At 41.6% G+C, this 21,547-nt stretch overlaps 2 protein-coding genes across 3 annotated transcripts; both read left to right on the forward strand.

Annotated features, from left to right (window-relative positions):
* Nucleotides 1-237: 237 nt before the first annotated feature.
* LOC100225866 (heterochromatin-associated protein MENT) lies at nt 238-12,014 on the forward strand. The gene is made up of 8 exons (XM_030265422.4): nt 238-488; nt 1,951-2,126; nt 3,169-3,255; nt 4,856-4,993; nt 6,949-7,066; nt 7,824-7,966; nt 9,969-10,136; nt 11,011-12,014. The coding sequence occupies exons 2-8, from the start codon at nt 1,959-1,961 to the stop codon at nt 11,410-11,412; spliced, it is 1,224 nt and encodes a 407-aa protein (XP_030121282.4). The 5' UTR covers nt 238-488; nt 1,951-1,958; the 3' UTR covers nt 11,413-12,014.
* A 245-nt stretch (nt 12,015-12,259) lies between these two features.
* Nucleotides 12,260-21,404, forward strand: LOC100221432 (serpin B6). Of its 2 annotated transcripts, none has more exons than XM_030265423.4 (8): nt 12,260-12,499; nt 14,667-14,778; nt 15,157-15,331; nt 16,209-16,346; nt 16,937-17,054; nt 17,293-17,435; nt 19,035-19,202; nt 20,114-21,404. In XM_030265423.4, exons 3-8 carry the CDS (start codon nt 15,167-15,169, stop codon nt 20,519-20,521), a joined length of 1,140 nt encoding a protein of 379 aa, XP_030121283.4. In that variant the 5' UTR covers nt 12,260-12,499; nt 14,667-14,778; nt 15,157-15,166; the 3' UTR covers nt 20,522-21,404. The 2 variants fall into 2 exon arrangements, with proteins under 2 accessions (XP_030121283.4, XP_041570500.2); XM_041714566.2 differs by having other exon boundaries at nt 12,314-12,499; nt 14,670-14,778.
* Nucleotides 21,405-21,547: the final 143 nt, after the last annotated feature.

Raw genomic sequence — 21,547 nt, forward strand, 5'->3', positions numbered from 1 at the left:
AGGTCTACAAGTATTTAGATGTTTCCCCTCAAGTTTAACAAGAGGATCAATGAAATTAACAGGCTATTTCAAGATTCCCTTTTAACCATAACTTTGAGATCTGCTTCTATTAATTTTCCCAGTTGGTAGAGTATAGAGAAAATGAAGATGTAAAATTATTTCACTGTATCTGTTGGTTGAATTATTTTCTGCAGTGTGGTTGAATTATTTTCTACAATTCCTACTTTTTTGTGGGCCAAATTCTAATGTTGTGACCTCACATTCAAGTGACCTTGAACTGAGGAGGTCTCTAAGTTCTGAAAGCAGGTGATAGAGAGGAGAACTGGGAATAAATGAGGGAACGTGCACATTTAATACCAGAAGAGGATGTAGATAAGAAAAGGGAGGTGCAAATATTTCTACATTTCCAAAAATACTCATTGCTCCACAGACCGCCACAGACCCTGACTGAAGACAGATCTTTACTCTTTTCTCTCTCGGGATTTCAGGTAATTGGATATTTATATCAAAACAACTAGCTTTCCTTTGAAAGTCTTAAAAATTCACCTAAATTCTTTGGAACTGAGTGGTTAAATGATGGCAAGAAAGTCATTCAGGGGAAGGGTGTGTTTATCTTTTACAATGAAGTGTAACCCTTAAGAAAATCTTGTGCTGAGGCACAGTGGACAGAATGCAAACCATGGTTGGGCAAAACCTACAGAGACTGGGAGGGCAGAAAGTTTCCTGACCTGTAGGAAGGCTGCCTTAATCACCAGGGAGTATCAGCATCTCCAGGAACAGGAGTAGGATATGTGATTTGAAGGACCTAAAAATGCTTAGGTGTGAGCTAGGCTGCATGGCATTCACCTCTGAAGCACTCCTGGTAATGCTTCAAAGCTGTTGCAGAGCTCTAGGAAGCTTTAAAAACAGAACTTGAGGACCTCAGAGGCTCCACTTTGACACTTCATGGGAGCAGCCTGCTTTGAGGACTGCAGTTTTTTATTTAGCCACACACATTTAAATGCCCAGTTGCTGCTGTTGATCTAATGTTTACATTTCCCTTGATGCCATCTGACACTGACTTTACCAAATGTTTTATTAGCCTTTATTCTGATGAAGACAATGGAAATGTTGGAGCTTGTCCTAATATTTATCAAGGTATTACATAGACCAAAAAATGGTTTGTTCTGGTTCCATGTATTAATTTAATCCTGGGGTTGTGGTTATTTGTTTTCTTTGGTTTTGTCCTGTAAAAACATACTTAGGAAACAAAACAGAACACCAATGGAAAATATGCAGGATAAACCAGCAGGAAACCAGTGAAAATTTGTTGTTGGTTAAAAGAGGAACTAATTGGGGTTGTATGTAAGATAAAAGAATTTTCTTGGAAAACAGAAATTAGCAAATCCAGCTACAGCTTCCAAATATGGGTTTACCTATACCAAGAATGTGTAATAATCTGTATTTCTCTAGTAGTCTTCAGGATATATCTGTAGTGAATCACCCAAATTCAGCTTTTTTTTCAGCAGAAAATAACAGTAGAGGAAGTTTAAACAAATAGAAAAAAAGCCCAAGTAGCAAGGTGAGAAATGATTTGGTTTCAGTCTCTCAGAATTAAATAATAACTCTATGAAAATAAGGAAAAGAGTAAATACATTTTTGAAACAAGTCTAAACTCTGAAAACATTTCTAGCTAAAATTGTACTCAACTGATGAAAAACAAGGAAACCTGACAAGGACACTGAAAGTGATGAGGAAGGAAAAAATAATGCAGGTCTTAGAAAGAAACCTACTAGCTGACTGTACTTGGTCTCTGTGCTGTATTTTACCCAGAGTAAAATGCTTTTTTTACTCAGAGGTATCTTCAGACTGTTTTTGAGAGGTGCAGGCAATCTCCCACTGGCAGCTTTGTATTTTTTAAAAGAAGCAAAGGGGCAGTCACCATCTCTCTCTGACACTCATTTTTCACAGGTGTACCAATGGAATCTCTCTCAGTGTCAACCAACAGCTTCACTCTGGACCTTTACAAAAAGCTGAATGAAACTTCCAAAGGCCAAAACATTTTCTTTTCTCCTTGGAGTATTGCAACTGCTCTTGCCATGGTCCACCTGGGTGCAAAAGGTGACACTGCAAGCCAGATGGCTGAGGTAAGTTCTGAAATTGGCAATGTCCCACCTTTAGAGGGTTTCTACACACATTGCACTGTTATTCTACCTATGGAGAACAGCAAGGAACAACATGGGAGGACAGTGATCTGCAATACTGACAGCATGAGTAGGGCTCTTTTATGTACCAACACTATGGCAGGTCACTTCCACTTTATTTCCAAGATCTCTGCTCTCCGCCAACCCTACATTTAGCTTTCACTTACAGTTCACGGAGCATTGCAAGTGGTCTATCAGTGAGAAGTTATTGACATTAGAGGCTACTCTTGGTCTTGCTTGGAGCTCTCCATTCCATTTTAACTGCCCTCTGAACTGAAGAATTAACCTAATATAATGCCCAAAAAGTAATAAGACACACCTTTATTTAAAAAATTAATATGGCACTATGACATGCTAGAGGAAGGAAATCTGAAGATAATCTCTTGAGCAAGATATCACTGCTTCTAGACCTCAGCTAGTTCTGGCAGCTGTATATCTGCTTTCTCATACTACATACAGAAGTTAGCAAGCTCTCCTGAACATATGTTTGGCTGCACAGGAGAGGCATAAATCTCAGTTTGTGACATAGTTAGCCCATAAAAATTCTTCCTCGAATAATGGAGATATGTGAATATTGAAAACATCATGAGTTGTAACAGACCCATAAGGATCATTGAGGCGAGCTCCTAGCCCTGCACAGGACACAAGAGTAACACCATGTGCCTGAGAGTATTGTCCAAACACTTCTTGATCTCTGGCAGGTTTGGTGCTGAAGCGACCTCCCTGGGGAGCCTGTTCCAGTCACAATATTGATCTATTATTAAGCAGTCCATGTGGCCAAAATCTATATAGCAATGATACAGTTACAGAGATTTAATCAATATCCTCAATAACATATAACATAATTGTCCTCAATAACTTCAGCAGACTATCACTGGGCATGGCTGGTGGATTACCATACAAAACTAAGATATTTATAACTCCTGGGAATAACAATCTCAAACAAACAAGCTGTCTTTATGAACATTTATCATCATCATCACAGGTTCTTCATTTTAACCAGACTGCAAGAGAAGAAGGTTCATCTGAGACAAGAAGGCCTTCTCCAGCAAGACCAAAGAAAAGAAAGATGGTATTTATTACAACAAAAGACCCTGAGATAAAAATCTCTAAGAATGGGATAGTCCAGTGCAACCACTGCTTTAGGCTTTTAACATCTGCTTGTTTTCAGTCTATTATCTACTGTCTTGGTTCAGTAAGAACTATATAAAGTGAAAGAACAGGTAATATGACTTTAAAACTCATTAATTCAGTCTTTCAAAAGCAGAACTGAGACACTAACAGCCTTTTGATTGGCCATAGTACTGTCTCACTGGTTTTAGATGTGCTGTGGAAATATCAAAAAATCATCGGTCCTAATGTGCTTTGGAAAATTCCATTTCTTATCACCCTCAGGTTGGTTGGGGTATATGTTCTGTAGTGATACACAACTACTGCATTCGCACCTGACTCCAGCCCTACCCAATTAAGTCCCTTCCTCCTTTTGTATGCACAGACACATCAGGCAGACAAAATCCCCCTTAAAAGTAATGTGTGTTGACTCACCCTTGCTCATCAGCTCCCCAGAGACGTGCCAGCAGGAGAAACGGCCCAGATATTTTTCAACAAATTAACTCCCTAATCATTGAAAAGTATTATACTCAAACAAAACATGTTCTTTTTTCAGCACAGAAACGAAAAGACAACTGAAAGAAATTAAATTAGACTAACTTCAAATAAGAAGGGCAAGGGGATTATGTAATTCTGTCCCTTGATGGTGTGAGATGGTTTTTCAAGATGATCACTGCACTCGCATTCATTTTAGCAACTCACTGACTTCATAAATTGTAACGAAGTCTGTTTAATCTTTCCCTTCAGATATTTCCCCCTATTGCCTCTTTGTTCTGTTCCCATCCCAAAAAAAAACCCAAACAAAACAGCCTCTGCTATCCCATGTCCTCTGGCTACCAGATTCTTTCCTAGGTGTCCTTCTTGGTAGTCCACATCTCAGCATGAGCAAGGAAAGATCATAGCAAGGAATGACAGACGAGTCACCCTGAGTCAGTGGCAGAGACTCTCAGTGTCTCATGTGCAGGGCACAGTCCATGACATGGGGGCGAACACTGCATCCTAGCAGCTGGTAGGGAGCAGCTGACACGTAGCAGCTCATTCCTCCATTTGCAAATCAACAGCTGGAAACAGCTGGCAAGCAACCTCATCCTCCCTAAAACCATCAACACTGACATCCAGAACAAGCCCTCTCCCAAATCCAAACAGCAACAGAAAACACCCATGTGAAGCAGGAAAATTTGAATAGTTGGTAAGTCTGTGCCCTGGCATTCGTTTCTGTGAGGGTAGAACACTTCTCAAAAGCTGCCAGGCTGCATTAATGGATCCTTGTGAAACTGAAAACCAGCCCTGAAAATGACAAAAACGAGGAAACTCAGCTTCCTTGGTGCACCATCAGATGATGACCCCAAATGCCCACAAAGCACTGCAGAAATAAATCATTGCCCTACAGGTAGTATCCCACTTATCTAGTTATACGCAGTGCTGCAAACATGCAACATTCTCAAAAATGTTTCATTCCCTGAAACTCCTTTTTAATTAAGACAACATGAACATTTTAAATAAAGCAGGTGCATCGGACCAAAAAAAAAAAAAAATCCTATTAATTGGTGTCTTTTTCCAAGGATCCTGAGCATGAGGGAGCAGAAAACATCCACTCTGGCTTCAAAAAGCTCCTGTGTGACATCAACAAACGCAGAAGCACTTACTTGCTGAAAAGTGCCAACCGACTGTATGAGGAAAAGACCTACCCATTACTGCCTGTGAGTTGAACATCTTTACGTGGGAATATGCTGACATTAAGAGAGATTATCAATAGAGACAATAAAAAAATTTGAAAGGATAGCACTGGGGTTTAAGTGAGAACACAAGGACAACCATAGAGAGCTAGCCTTGGAGAGGCAAGAGGGCCATCTGTTTTTAGCAGTGGCCAATAGTTTGGCAAGTGCATGAGAAAACTGTGTAGTGATTCTCCTCTAGAATCTGCTGTGGCCACCAACTGATCTGCAGCTCAGGGACTCGTTGAACCAGAGGGCATGTCTACTTAAGTGACCATGATGAGCTGTTGTTCCAGGACTTTGCACAGTTGTCTTTTGAATCTACGTCAGCCCTCATCACCAGGATTTCCACAGCTGAGCTATTCACTGCAGGAAGCACCTCTGCTTTCTGAGCTTGCTGCCTGTTGGCACTGGTGTTGGTTCATCTCTGTTCTGAAGGACATTGCTCCACATCTCTGGCCACCCTCATCCCCTGTGTCTATATTTTTTATACCTGTAGCATTTCTGAGACCGGGGAGGCCACAGAAGCATTGCAAACTCAGACACTGGACATACTATAGCATTATAAAATGCCATTATGGAAATTTCTCTTTTGTTGCCTACTCTTTTCTTCATAGTTCCCAAATTTTCATTTGCATTTTTTGCCATGATTAGGCAGGTTTTTTTTCCTGCACCTGTCCATTACAGCTTCAATACCTCATTCTTAAACTGCAACAATCACTTTCTATATCTTACACTTGACTGGATCACTGATAAATATGTTAATATATATTTTTTAATGTAAACATCTAGACTTTGATTTTATAGAAAAAAACTGTAGCACAGATGCCAGTATACATATCCCTGTGGTACTCCAGCAGAAATAACCCTTCATTGTGAATGTTTTTTCCTCCTATTCTTGGTTTCTAGTCTTTTAAATGAGAGGTATCTCAGTAGTCCCATGGATGCTCAGCCTTTGGTGACAAGTCCTACAAAATGCATTTTGGTAATCCAAAAAGACTGTAATGGCTCAGTACTTTTACCCATATGCTACCTAACACCTTCAGGAAACTCCAACAGATTTGTGATTTTTGATTTCCTATTACAAAATGTTGTTGACACTTCTCCAATAAGTCACATTAACCCATACACTCACTATACCCATTCTATTCATTTGCCCCACACCAACTAATGAGTTTGTAATTACCTGTATCTCTGAAATCTTTTCAGAACTGATGTTGTATGAATCATCTTCCAAGTCCTTGGAAGGGGGTTTTATGTGATTACTGTTCTTTGATTTTGAAGTTTGTTTGGTTTCCTGACTAATCAGCAATTTGTCCTTCTGGATGTGTATTACTCATTTTCTCCATAATCTCATGTACATTTGCTTTACAGAGAATCGAGGGAATTTCCTGTTGGGAATCTCCATGAATGATTTCACAGCAGACAGCAATAGAAATGTTAATTCTGCTTTTCTGCCATGACTTTATTCTACCAGAACAGTCCTTTTATTGTCCTCACAAATTTTTGCAGGTTCCTCACCTCTGAAGCAAACTAAAAGACTTTGTTCAACTTTATAAGAGATTATTCTTCCATCTTGTACTGAACACTACTTCATAAAGCAGGAAAAAAAAGTATTTAAATTATATACAAATGTAATTTTGAGAATTTTTTTAAATTGTAAAGGATTTTCATAGATATTTCAAAACTAAAAATTTCCACCTTTGATTTCAAACACAAAAATTTGAAGTATCAGTTTCCTTGAGACTGAAGTTTGATCTGTTCTTACTTAATATTTAGAATAGAATGTGTCAGGCCTTGTTATAAAGGTTACCGCATATAAACCAAGTTTTCTTAAATTATGTATTAGCAGATTGTATAATCTGTTGAACTGATTACTATTAATATTTTTATAACTCAAGTTTAACTAAATAAGCACATTCTTTAATCCTATCTTTCAGAGGTACTTACAACTCATTACAAGCTATTACAACGCAAAGCCACAAGCTGTAAACTTTAAGAGAGCTGCAGAACAAGTCAGAGCACAGATCAATGCATGGGTAGAAAATAAAACTGAGCGTAAGTATCACTCTGATGGCTTTTTTCTTGTCTAATTTTCAAATATTTTGTATTTCCACATTTATTGCTCTCGCAGCCAAGAATCCATAAAAGGTGGAAACTCAGGGCAGAGAGGTAATGAGTAAAGTACAGCTAAATAGTCTGAAGAATGCCTCTCTCCAGCCTAACTGCTGCTCCTGACAAGGTGCTTCCCTGAATTCTTTATGCTGTAGCCTCCTCTGAATCATTGCTGTTCGAAGGCCTGCACAGGTAGATAGCTGTGGCTACACAATGATAAGTGAGGGTTTTACTTCTGCCTTCTCTAGCTGCTTGCAACCAACTTCACACAACATCCAAGCTGTTCCTCTTTACACACTTTCTAATGCCATTTAATACCAAAACACCAATAAATATAATTGAAAAAAAAAATACAATTCATAGAATGGTTTTAGGTTGGTAGAGACCTTAAGGATCATCTAATTCCAACCCCCTTGCCATGGACAGGGACATCTTCCATTAGACCAGGTTGCTCAAAGCCCCAACCAACCTGGCTTTGAACACTTCCAGGGATGGGGCATCCACAACTTTTCTGGACAAAGGATACAGAGATACTTCAAAAGGTCATTTTTACCATATGTTCAACATAAATACATACAGTAAAAAACACCTCCCAAATGCAAACATTTTTGAAAGAGAGGTAGGCACAGACAAGGAACAATTAAAAATGGCAAGTTGTGCAGTCAGACTGAAATAACAGTCTCTTTGTCTGATTTTGAAGGGAAAATACAGAGTCTGCTGCCTGCAGGATCTCTCCATTCTCGCACTGTGTTGGTCTTAGTAAATGCCATTTGTTTCAAAGGAAAGTGGGAGAAGAAATTTCTGGAGAAAAATACTTCTGAGATGCCCTTCAGAATAAGCAAGGTAAATTCCTTGTCAATATGCCTGTTGTCCTATGTCAATATATCTATTACTGAGGAGAAAATACTTCACCTGTATTTCATATGCCACTGCAACACTACATATAGCTACATATAAACTCAGGGAGAACACCAACTGTGAAAATAACTCAGCATTGTCTTGTTTGTGCATATCCATAAAAACTGGATTTTAAATTTATAACTCCTCAGTATCAAAATACTTGGGAACAGTTAAAGTTAATTTTATAAAGTAACCTAAGCAAAGTAAGTTAAAGAAAGTAGCTTAAGGAAAAGAAGAAATTTCTCAAAATACCATTTTCAAACGGGACCAGGTTGCTTTGGAGAGCAATGTTTACACACCTAGAGCTCACTTGTGCTCTTGGCACCCTGAAATCATGGGATCTCATCCAGCTGTTCTTCCCACACATACCTTGGATGTTGTATGAAACCTCACAGGGAATTTTTACAGGGTTTGTTATTTTAGCTGAGTGCATGACCATTCAGATGATCTATTCATTGAGCTAACAGTATTTAAATGATCATGCACTGACAATTCCCAGTAGCTGACTGGATGCATATTTTTGGACTGTGTCAAAAGCAAGCAAAACTATTTGTCAATGGAAACAAACATTTTGTTTGACATAGATTAAGGGTGCAAATACCTTTTGTATGCCAGACAACGTGAAGCAACTGATGTGACTGTGTACCCGAAACCTACTGCACTACATGTGCAATTTTAGGATCTGACACAGCAGACAGTTGTGGTGAGTGAACTTGGCCGGCCACCAGGTGCCCACTGAGACTCCCTATCACTGCCCCTTGTCAACAGGACACGGGGAGAAAAATAGGATGAAAAGGTCATGGGTCAGGGAAAGAACAGGGAGAGCATTTACCAATTGCCATCATGGGCAGAACAGGCTCAACTTCAATAAATGAATTTATTGCCAATTCTCAGAGTAAATTAGTGAAGTAAACCAAACATAAAGTGCCTCCCTCCACCCTCCCTTTCTCCCAGTCTCAACTTCACTTACGACTCATCTTTGCCCCAAAGGGAAGCAGCTAATATTGTAGTCACCTCATCGCATGCTGTCTCTACAGCTCCTTCCTCCTCCTCACACTTTTCCTCTGCTCAAGTGTGGGGTCCTATCCATGGGATAAAATCCTTCACATCCAATGTGAGCCCTTCCCATGGTCTGCAGTTCTGCAAGAACTGCTCCAGTTTGAGTCCACTGTGGGCTCACAGGTGATGCCAGAAAAGGGCTGCTCTCCACAGCATCATGGGTCCTTCCAGGAGCTTGCTCCAGCATGGGCTCTCCAGAGTTTGCAGGGTGGATATTTGCACCACCATTGTCTTCACCATGGGCTGCTGGGGAATCTCAGCTCCAGGGCCTGAAGCACCTTCTCCCCCTTCTTCCTAGCTGACTTAGGTGTCTTCAGGAAAGTTTCTCCCACATTATCTCACTCGGCTCTCCCAGCTGCTTTTGTGCAGCATTTTTTACCTTTTCTTAAATACATAACCACAGAGGCACTACCAATATCACTGACTGGCTCAGATTTGGACAGTAGCAGGTCTGTCCTGGAGCCAGCTGAATCTGGCTCTGCCTGACAGAGGTATCTTCTGATGTCTCCTCACAGGAGCCATCCCTGCAGCTTCCCCACTATCATGCAAACCAAATATATTGGTGCCAGAAAGGGTTTAATTCACAGGGTGAATACCAAGGCCTGCAAAGAGAGTTACTTGAATATCGAAGCTTAATCTTTATTTTAAATTTAGAAATACATTACATGGGATTCAGTTAGTAGGTATTTAACTAATGTGTTTATACTAATTTTTATAAAGATCTCCAAGACTTTGAAAAGGGGGTGTATGTGATACTGTCTAAAGTAAAGAGTCCTGGGTATCCAGATACTGCTGAATCTTGTACTTGTTTTCACTTCAATGAAGCAAGTAAATTTTATTATACTTTTAATGTGTTAGGTAATTTTTATGTCTCAATTTTTTCCAGACCAAGACTACACCAGTACACATGATGTTTTTGAAAGATAAATTTTTCATACTTCATGAAACCACCATGAAATTCAGAATCATTGAGCTGCCATATGTGGAAAATGAACTCAGCATGTTCGTTCTCCTTCCCGATGACATCAGTGATAACACTACTGGCCTGGAGCTGGTAAAGCCTACCTACTGTTGCATCACATACACTATGAGACCGTAACAGATTAAAAGAGTGAGGAAGAAAAGGCTTCAAAATCACACTAGAATGGCTCTGGTGTGCTCATACTTTGTTTCAGAAACTGTAACACCATGATTTTCAGCTTAGGATTCTGGACATGCGATAACATTGCAAACACTGTATTTCTAAAACCTATGTCCACACAACTGTCTTAGATTATTTTGTATCCTCTTTCCTATTGCCAGTATAGTATAGGGAAATAAAGGATTACCTCTGAATCACCCTGCCCTAGAATTATCTTCTCCTGAGGGCTGTATTAATTAATGTTTATGTAATTTTCAGTCTGGATTTCCATCTGATAGTTTGTGGGGAGGTTTGTCAAACTAGGTGCTGAGTACCCTGACCCAGAAGGTGCCAACAGCAACTCATGACTATGCCAGGGTCAGTTTCAGATTCTAAACAGAGCAGGGCAAATATTTTTATTTGTACCTTAGTTCCCATGCATCCCATTTATTTATCACTACTAAGAGAAAATTTATCCATATACACACACATCAAGCATCTATTATTATTGTTATAAGTAATACATTGCAAAAAAAGCAGTGTTCTTCACACCAGAGGAAAAAAAATTATAAACTACTCTGAGGCTTCAGGCCTACACCTCACCACCTTTAAGAAAATAAATAGGAGTATAAGTCACTCAGCACTTTGTCAAATCATGCCCTCTAAATATGATGCACGTTCCATCTGTAGTCACTGCTGGTAGTTGGGTGTTGCTTTACAGGTTCTTGATGAGCAATAAGACTTGGTCTGTGCATGCCTAATCTCTGTCCTTCACATTCCAACTGCTTTCTTCCTCAACGCATTGCAGGTGGAAAGAGAGCTGACATATGAGAAGCTGTCTGAATGGACCAAATCAGACAATATGATGAAAGCTGAAGTGGATCTATACCTGCCCAAGTTGAAGATGGAAGAAAATTATGACCTTAAATCCCCTCTGAGCAGCATGGGGATACAAAATGCTTTTGAACCAGGTCAGGCTGATTTCACAGGAATGTCAGCAAAGAAGGATCTTTTCATCTCACAAGTTATTCACAAAGCTTTTGTGGAGATCAATGAAGAAGGTACGGAGGCAGCAGCTGCCACAGGTGTCTTGATGATGAGATCAAGAGTCCCAACAATGACTTTCAAAGCTGACCACCCTTTTATCTTCTTTATTAGGCACAACAAATCACAAACCATCCTCTTCTTTGGTAGATTTTGCTCACCCTAGTCAGTGAGTCCTTCCCCTGCAGAGCAGGAGATGCTTGCTTGCTAGCACAGAGGCAAACCCCAAACCTGAGGCTCTCTGCAACCGGGGGAGCAGGACTTGAACCATTTCATCAGACCACCCACCCTAGTGCCTGTGGCACAGCTCCTCCAGTGTCTCTTTCCTAAGCTGAAGGGACAACCGTGGCAGTGCCATGGGGATTGTGCAATGCCTTGCACCCACAGAGCAATCCTGGCTATCACTTGGATCAGGCCATCATGGGTAGCTCTATCCTTATCACTAAATATCACCATGGCATTTCTATCTCTCCTACTCACAGCACTGCGCACAAGTATATTTTGCCAGTCTTTCTCCTTACCCTTATGGTGAGGGCCACTTATCCTGATGTAGTCCTAGTATGTACCCCCAGCCTGCAGCAATCAGACCCATCTCCTGCTTTTTAGCCCTGAACTAAGCCCTGGAGGCAGATCCTCCCAGCCTTCACCCTGTGGACTTTCCCTTGCTTTTCTTCCACATCCCAACTCCAAGTCTTCACCAGCTCCCAACAACTCTCATGTTGCTCCACAAATTCTATCTAATAAAGTTTTTGGGGTTTTTTTGTTTTTTGTTTTTGTTTTTTTTTTTTTTTTGGTTTTTTTTTTTTTTTTAAGTACACCTCTCTGCGGGCTATTTTTCTCACTCAAACCCTCAGGAATGCGAGGAAGGGCTAAGGCCGTACGGTGTCTGGCTACAGCAACAGCTCAGCTTGGCTCAGAGCAATCCTAGCTTCAGAAATACGTAATAGTAATTAATAACCCTCATGGACCGGGGGTGTTTTCTGTCAGCTCTGCCACGAGAGGGAGGCAGAGGCGGAGAAGCACAGGCCGTGGCCGGCAGAGCTGCGAGGGGAGGGGAGAGGCGGCTGCCGGGACTCCCTGAGGCGGGGGTGGGGGGGCAGCCATTTTCCCGGGAAGGGCTGCGGCGCCTCCCGCTCCCGGCAGCCAAGGGCAGGGCGCCTCAGGCTCCGGCTAGATCCCGGGAGGGGCCGGGCTCCCATCCTTTCCTTCTGCTCGGTGGCGCTTCCGGGAGCAGGGAGCGCGGCGGCCCCGGGGTGAGTGCGGCGGCCGCGTTGCTGTTGCCGCTGCTGCGTTGTCCTCAAGGTTTTCTACGGGAAAGCCTGTGCCTATGTTTTCTAGGGCTTTCTTGTTTTGCGGGTTTTTCTAGGAAGTAGGGCTGAATGGCGTTGCTTCTACTGTGTTTTGTATTTTCTTCTTTTTTTTTTTCTTCCCTCTTTCGTGACATTACCTGAACACCGCTGGTCTTTGCCGGCGGGAGCCGCGGCGGTGCGGCTGGAATGCTTCTCGTGGGAGCGCCGGGAGCTCCGCGGGGTTGCGACGTCTCTCCCCAGGCCAAGCCGGTGGCGAGGGCGGAAGATGAACTCTTCCCACCAGGGAGGGCCAAACCTTTGGCTTTTTGAGCCTCGGTTTGCTGGGACAGTGTCAGGCTCCTCCTGCCCCTCCCGGCCCCTATAGGAGCACAGGGGTCAGGAGCCGGACAGCAGCGGGGCCGTGTCATTCCCTGCATCCCAGGGAGAGCTGCGATGCCAAGGGCCATCACCAAGAGCTGTCCGCGGTCTCACCCTGCAAGTGTTTTAACATTGCTCCCAACTCTCTAAATCCTAAATGACGCCTTTTCCCTCAAGGAAGGAAGCCTGCTTTGGTTTAGTGCGTGGGAAAGAGGGGTGTCTGTGCCACGGACAGAGCTTTGTCTGTGGAGATGGACGTGGTCTGGTGCTCTTTGCCCTGAGTTCCCTCGGGGGTTGAGTTTGAAAGAGTCAGCTTGAGACTCCTCTGATATAGCTGACACAATGTGGGGAAGTGTCCTTGTTTGCTGGACACTGATCCACATCGTAGTTTTTGTGGGTAGTGTCTCTTAGGCCGTGGGCTGCAGGGGAGCTGCATCCAGCTGTGGTTTCCCCGTGGCAAGGCCCTGCAGTGGTTGTCTGCTGATCGATCTACATACAGCCTTTCGGTCAATAAAAACTGGCCTGGAGCATAGGTGTCGACTGCTGAGAATATACACTTCAAATTCAGACTGGTAGGAACACAAAACCTCTGCACAAGTTTGACCTGCAGAGCATGGGGGGAGCAGAGTAAGGAATGTGTTGCTGTCAGCAAACCCTTTGACCACTGAGGGCTATGCATCAGTTTACAATTGACTGACAAATATGTACTTGTATCGTGAGGTTTTTTGTTCTTTAAAGGGCGGTCACTGTGTATTGTCTCTGAAACGGTGGATTCCAAATTTTGCATTGTCTCTGATGAGAAAGGTGTCCGTAGTTATGTTGCTACTCCTGAGCTGCAAAGAAAGCATAGTTGACTGTACAGATGTAACTCCTAGCCTTGTGTCCCAGCTGTTGAATATTATTTACCCCTATTTTTCAGGCAGGCAAATAATGTCAGTTGTGTCCTTTTGTCTGTAAATTCTTGCCTGTTGGAGAAACCCTACAGAGACTTTATAGAAAAAAACTGCCTGTTGGTGTCACTATTCCTGTGTGTTTTGACCCGGAAGTCAAAAAAACCTTATTGCTAGCAATCTGCAGATACTGGGGTAGTAGGAAAATTCTGGTCTTCAATGTAGCCAATGTGAATGCTATGTGTCTCTTCTTTATTCTGTGATATGCATAAATTACTCATTCAGACACAATGGGAGGATTGTTTCCATCTAAGCGTGCTTGTTTTTTGGTTGTACTTTTTTCAAGTTATGGGCGAAGAGAAATAGGATAAAATTGCTACTATTTATAGTAAAGCCGCTAGCAAGGAATTCTCTTGGTTTGAAAAGCGTGCATGTGGAAACTTGCTCTTTTCAACTCTCTGTCCAAGATAATGAATCAGTAGTATGAATTAAAGGTGGTTTTGTATTTGGTAGCAACATGTCAACACTAGGCCCTGCCTAAAGGGAAGAACAAAACACAGAGATAGTAAAAACAATCAGCTTTTATCTTATGATGACTTACGATACTTATCTGTACTTATCTGTGGTTAACTCAGTGTTCTAGTACTTATTGCTCATTTAATAGGTGTGGTGTTTAATCTCAGATTCACTGCCTATAGGAGATGTATACTGAGTATGACAGTTTGATTGTGGGCGTTGTCATGCTGCAGGCAATAAAATGGAAAGAAAATGAACTTTGATTTTTTTCCTTTGTAATTCAGCAGGAAATTGCAGTTACCTCTCATGCTGGCAGGTGAAATAAATTTTTTTCTTCTTTTATCTAGTAGGCCAAGTCATTCTGCTGGCTTCTCTCAGCCTGGCTGGCAGATTAAAACCCAGTGTGCACACATAGAAGCAAGCTGCAGATACCACTGAAAGTCTGTAGACTTAGAGAAGGTAAGAGTTGGTTTATCTAGTGTTCTGATGTCTAACTTTGGATCTGGTGGAGTAATAAAGGGAAATTATTTTCTGTGTGAAGTCAAGAGAAACTTCTTTCAGGAAGTCCTGAACAAAATGCTCTTGTGCCTGATCACCTCAAAATACGTCACGCTGTGTAGGTATGGGATTGAAATCCAGTAGCAGACTGTAAACTGCAGAAATAACTCAAATGTGTAGTATGGGATCTCAGATGCTTGAGGCACCAAATCAGTCACCAATGAGCTGATAATTTCCCAACCTTTGCTGCCTAGTTTATGCTTAGAAGTGTAGAAGGGAGACAAGTGATTTTTATTTAGTTAGATTTGAATCATTCTTGTTCTGTGTTTTATGTCCCAGGCTGGAAAGCATGGAAAGTCTCTGTGCAGCAAACAGCTCTTTTGCTGTGGACCTCTTAAGAAAGCTGTGTGAGAAAAGTGGGCAGAATGTGTTCTTTTCACCATTTAGTATTGCTTCTGCTTTGGCTATGGTTTTGCTGGGTTCCAGAGGTAGCACTGAAGCCCAAATAAGCAAGGTAGGTCAAAATAAACTTGGTGGATTGCATTTGATGGGATCATATGAGGAGTAAATGTGTCTCCCAGTGTGTGACATGCACTTGTGCTGAATTGTGATTGTCAATGTGGTGTGAGAGAGCAGAGCTCTTCATCTGGAGTGTGTTTAAGGAGAATCAATTTTCATTGTATTTGAAGTATGAGATTCCTTCATTATGAAATGAAGTTTCCTAGATTTTGTTGGGTTGGGGTTTTGTGGTTTTTGAGACAGATCTTCTTTAATATGTAATTCAGAGGTATGTGGTTATATTTTTTTTTTTTTTGGCTTGATCAATTTATAGTTCCATAAAACATTACTTTCTGCTTCCCTGTTTGGACTTAATATCAGATAATATATGTTTTCAAAATGTAGCCAGATACATAAAATAAGAAATCCACAGTGACTGAATGTCAACCTGTTAGCATGGTTTACACTTTTTTGTTTTAAACTTGCTTAGGTAGCAGATAGGACTTGTCATGTGTTTTACATGTGACCTGATAAAATTAAGTGCAGAATCAGTCCTTTAGGTTCTGATGTTGGGCTCTTTTGCAAAGTGAGAGATGAGTAAAAACCTGTATTTTTAACAATATTTACTATTAATAGAAGTTTTCCAAAAACTTATGTTGTTGCCATAGTTGGAAATACTCAAAAGCCATCTGGAAACAGTCCTGGACTACGGACAGTATATGTCCCTGCTTGGGCAGGGCTTTGTAGCAGATTGTCCCCACAGGTCCCTTCCCACCTGAGCCATTCTGTGATCCTATAGCGCTTGGTTTGAGGGAAGGAAAATCAGGACTTGTTACTCTGCTGCTCCCTAATTTATGACTTGTACAAGCACTGCAGAGGTTGTCTTTGTGCAGGTGCTTTCTCTGAACAATGCCCAGGATGCTCACAATGGGTATCAATCCCTTCTCTCTGAAATTAATGATCCCAACACCAAATACATCCTGAGAACTGCGAACCGGCTCTATGGAGAAAAGACCCTTGAGTTTCTTCCAGTAAGTAGCCATTAAATTTGTTGTGATTGTTAGGATAATGTCCTTGGTACTTCTGTCCTCTGGAGGTCAAGGCAGGCTTTGGGGTTTGCCTTCCAGATTTTCTGGGCTGAGTGCAATAGATTCTGTCAGAGCCTGGTGTCTGAACTTGGCGGAGAATCTTTTTTAAATAACACGTCATCTGAATATGACAAAGCAGTGTCTACACTTGAGGGTTTTGTGATCCATTCATATATTTGGTTGTGGGACAAATGGTTGATGTATCTCTTAGCAAAAGTCTCATATACAAATCTATAAAATCATATGTTACATCCATGAAGCATAAAATAAAAACCGGGAAAAATAGCCATATCATTTAAAATTAATTTATGTAGACATTTGTACTACAGTGCATTAGCCATTTGAATTAATAATAATTCCTAGTTCAAAGAAGGGGTATAAATCCTTGTAGGAACTTGTTAGTGATAATTTAATGTCTATATATAAAGCTGGGGCAGGGAAACAGGGAGATTTCCCTGGAGAATGCAAGAATCATCTGTGTCTGAATGAGAGTAAATCTCTTGCTGAAAATCTGTTGTGGATGTCCCTGTTAGTCTTTTATAGAGTCCAGTCAGAAATCCTACCATGCTGGCCTGGAAGAGATGGACTTTCTGCATGCTTGGGAGGATTCCAGGAAGCAAATCAATGGCTGGGTAGAGGAAAGGACTGAAGGTGAGTGCTTTTCCAAGTGCCCAATTGTGTTTAATGGTATCCATTTTTTATGTAAACACCTATCCCTGGGTATAGGATTGTGAATTCAGACAACTCAGATGATGAACTATTGCTGTATTTGGTACATAGTTCTCTTCTCTATTGTTTATTAATCGGAGAGCAGATACTGTCTTGGAGAATATTTAGATACATTTCCAACTATTAAAAAAATGCAATTTTTATCTTTTGTGTCATAAAGGTAAAATTCAGAACCTGTTGGCAGAGGGGATTCTCGATTCCTTGACCAGGCTTGTGTTGGTGAATGCCATCTATTTCAAAGGCAACTGGGAAGAGCAGTTCAACAAACAGAGTACCACAGAAAGGCCATTCCAAATTAATAAGGTATGATGTGCTAAAATTCTGGCAATACGCTGTTAATCTGAAGTAGCCTGAAATGACCACCTTTAAAAAGAAATGAAATTTTTTCAAGCAGGGTTGCCTTGGGTGGGCTGTATGAGATTCTTTCTGCCCCTCCCTTTCATATGCATACCATCTTTGCTGAGTTTCTCTGAACTTTTCACATAATTTCAAGAACCTTTCATATAGCACAAAGACAGGTGTGAAAGTTTGTGAATTTAAGTCTTCTTCAGTCAGAGCTTCCCTGCTGCATTTCTGCCCCTGAGCCAATACAAAAGAAATGGAAAGCAAATTTCCTTTGAAGACCTGTGTTCTCTACAGTCTTGATTTTAGAAGTAGGTCAGTGCTCTTGAGGAAGACTTGGCCCCTGGCATGGACAGGCCATGGCTGCCCCTCAGGATCCCCTGCAGCCCTTGGTTGGCCTCCAGGAGTCAAGAAGAAGAACGGGTAATGAGCCTTCCTTAACTCACCTGCTTGAAGCAACCATTGTGGAAAATGGAAGCTCGCATGCCTGTCTGGAAACTGTCCCTCCCCACAGTGGTGAAATAAATCCAACAAGCCTTTTAAGTGCTACTAGGAGATTTGAATAAGGGAGTGTTACTGTTCACCCCATAATCTGTACAAGAGCACTTAAGAAACCTCTGGACTGGCTTGCTTCCTGACACCCTGTCCTCCATGAACAATTGGAAATGCAAGATGTAAGCTGAAACCTTAAGCTAGTTATTTTACATGCTGTTCAGTAACAAAGAGAAAGAGTTACTTTGTCATCCCAGGAACATTTCCAACATCCTGTGAAATCATTTTTGTAACTCTTGCAATTCTTATGACTTGCTGGACGATTTTCTATTGCTGTGTGGCTTTCCTTTCCTTTTGCTTATTGATCCTTTTCATGTGTCATTTTGTCTGCAAAATAATTTCTGCCATATTCTCTCTGGGCATTATTCTAAGGGGCACTGCTTTAATAAGAAAAAGCTAGTTATGTGACAATCTCATTAAGGGAAAGGAGAAAGCAATGAAACTGAGAAGAAGGAAACTAATGATGTAAACAATAATAGCTGATGCTCCATGTGGAAATGGAATAAGATAGCAGAAAATGAAAATTAGAATTAAATCTCTCCGCTTACTACTATCCTTACGACTTTTAAGAATTCAAAATAATACTCTTTCTTGGTAGCTTTAGTATCTACATTTTAAAATATTTTAAGTCTTTGTTATAGTGATTGGAACCACAAAGATTAACAATAAATACATTGAAATGATTTATTAATTTATTGTGAAGAACAATGTCCCTGCTTATTACTAGCTCATATTAATACTTGTCACTAGATCTTAAGTTAACAAAAAAGGTGGGGACATGTGTTTACCTTAAACGAATCTTCAAAAACATTTTTACATTAGTAATTAAAAAGGAAATCACAAGATATTTGTTATTTACAAAGGAGAGTGTGGTGTCTGTGTTCTGTGGTGTGTGATCAGTTTTCCTTGGTAAAATCCTAAAAGGCCTAAAGTAACTTGCTGCCTGCTCTGTAGTTTGAGACTGGCAGAGAAGCTCAGCACTCACTGTTGACATCTCTTCATTTCTAGAATGAGACCAGGCCTGTGCAGATGATGTTCAAGGAGGCAAATTTTAACATGACCTACATTGGAGACTTTCAGACCAAAATCCTTGAGCTCCCATATGTGGGTAATGAACTGAGCATGATCATCCTGCTCCCTGATGCAATCCAGGATGGATCCACAGGCTTGGAAAGAGTAAGTTGTTGAGCTGAGTGCAAAGACAGCCTGAATCCTTCCAGGGAAGAAAGTGTGAATAGCACAGAGACGTGCAGTTCAGTTCCAGAGCAATTGTGTGGCTGGTGCTCAAGGCCAGCAGAAATGTCCCTCTGCTCCCTGTCCCCAAAGTGACAGCCCCTGCTATGTCAGTGCTGCTCAGGCTGTGTGCTGCTCCCTTAGGCAGAGGCTCTGGAAGATGAGCTGGCCCTGCTCAGGAGCAGAGGTCAGCTGTGGTTGTGGTGAAGGCAAAGTATGGTGATGATGGAATGTGGAGAGGGGGATTTTGGGTGGGCTCTTTGGAAGTCCTGTGGCTTGTCCTGTAGGTCTTCTGTGCTGAGCAGCTGGCAGGTGGTGTGTGGCACACTGCCTGGAAAGAGGCTCTCGGGAAAGGGCAGGATACTAGTTTGGGCTCTTTGGCACTCTGGACAAGGAGTTTATGAATAATGTTTTCTAAGACTGACTGCAAAGGGCTTTTGTGAACACACTGTTTTCATGATGCTGCTGACTGACCTGAAGGTTCAACCTTTGGTGAAGAGATAGAACTGGGTGTGGTTTCTTTGTGTCCTTGTTAGCTGTTCTTCCATGCCTTTCTGTCCCATAAGTAAAAATTCTAAAAAACCCTGAACTGTTTAAAATGTTCTGTAGAAGTAAACATTACATGGAGGGGTTTGATCCCTATTATAACAGCCAGAACAAACATTTGGTAATAATCTTCATGGGGGCAGTATTCTCTAGTCATAGGTATAACTTACAGTTCCAACTTGAGACACTAGCGGGGTTTAAAAAGATGCATCCTATGCACTATGTAAACAAAACCCATAATTTCTTTTGCTTGTGTAACACTTACTCAGTTCCCATTGTAATTAAGTAAATTTGGAATTTTTCTTCAGCTGGAAAGAGAACTTACATATGAGAAACTAATAGATTGGATCAATCCTGAAATGATGGACTCTACGAAAGTGAGGGTGTCTTTACCCAGATTTAAACTGGAAGAAGATTATGATCTGAAACCTATTTTAAGCAGCATGGGAATGACTGATGCATTTGAGTTGGGCAAGGCAGACTTTTCAGGAATCTCACCTGGCGATAACCAGCTGGTGCTGTCTGAAGTGGTTCACAAAGCCTTTGTGGAAGTCAATGAAGAAGGCACTGAAGCAGCTGCTGCCACAGCTGCAGTGATGATGATGCGCTGTGCATTGATAGTTCCAGAATTCTGTGCTGATCATCCCTTCCTCTTCTTCATCCGGCACAACAAAACTTCCAGCATTTTGTTCTGTGGCAGATTTTGCTGTCCCTAAGGAGGAGATGTCATGGCAGCACATGTATTATCAAACAATAAATTTACATTTCCCTAGAACAAGGTGATTCCTTCTGCACTAATTGTCTCTTTCAGCTGTTCCTGCTCCCTCTTCCGTGATATTGGTTCTTAGGCTTGGCCGGAATAACAGAGGTGCTTAGACAAACAGAGCACCTGCCATGTCCAGCCCTCCCTGTGCCTGTGTGCAGAGGTCTCCAGGTTCTTGCTGACACAAGAGCCATCCCATTTTCTGTGTGAGCACTTCTTCTGTGCTTGACTTCACTTTTGGTGTCCATCAGGCAGAGTCAGGCAGTGAGAGCCCATTGGAAGGAAGTAGTTACTTTAGCTTGTGACAAGGCTGGAGCACATGTGTAGCTTCCTTCCTCTCTTATCTTCCAGACTCATCCATTTAGTGCCTTGATACATTGCCTGGAGCTGAAAGGAGTTTTAGGCAGCCTGTTCTAGGTATTACTCAACATTTTGTGTAGATGTGGGGTTTTGGCTAACAACTGGACCAGCACTTGGGCAAGAACGGGAATGAAAGTATACTTTTGTTCCACATGTCACTAAGAGGTATTTGTGGGACGAGTACCTTTGTTTCATCATCCCAGGACAGCTGGGTTTATTCCCTGTCACCTCAATCTGGCCCTTTAACAAAGAATGTACCACACACGGCCACATGGTGCCTATGCAATATTTGAAGGAGCACTTCTTAACTTCAGTTATTTTCTCTTGCTACTGTTATATGCTTATCCTACTGATATTTACTTAGATACCACAGTTTACCTGTAGCACACCAAAGTCAGAGGTGCAGCAGCTTTCCTTACATTGGGCAGTGTTTTGTGGGTCCTGTTCCTGGAATAATAAAAGAAGTGTAAGCCCTGCATGCGTCTCTTTCTCCTTTTTCAATGCTAAATGGCACATATACGTGTCAGGCTGTGGCAGAGGGAGAAGCGTTCTGGTGGAGCCCAGCGGGGTTGGTGCCGCCGGCCGGGCAGGGACGCGGCCGAGCGGCCTCGGCTGCTCC

This window comes from Taeniopygia guttata, chromosome 2 (assembly GCF_048771995.1).
Source record: "Taeniopygia guttata chromosome 2, bTaeGut7.mat, whole genome shotgun sequence".
NCBI lineage: Eukaryota > Metazoa > Chordata > Aves > Passeriformes > Estrildidae > Taeniopygia > Taeniopygia guttata.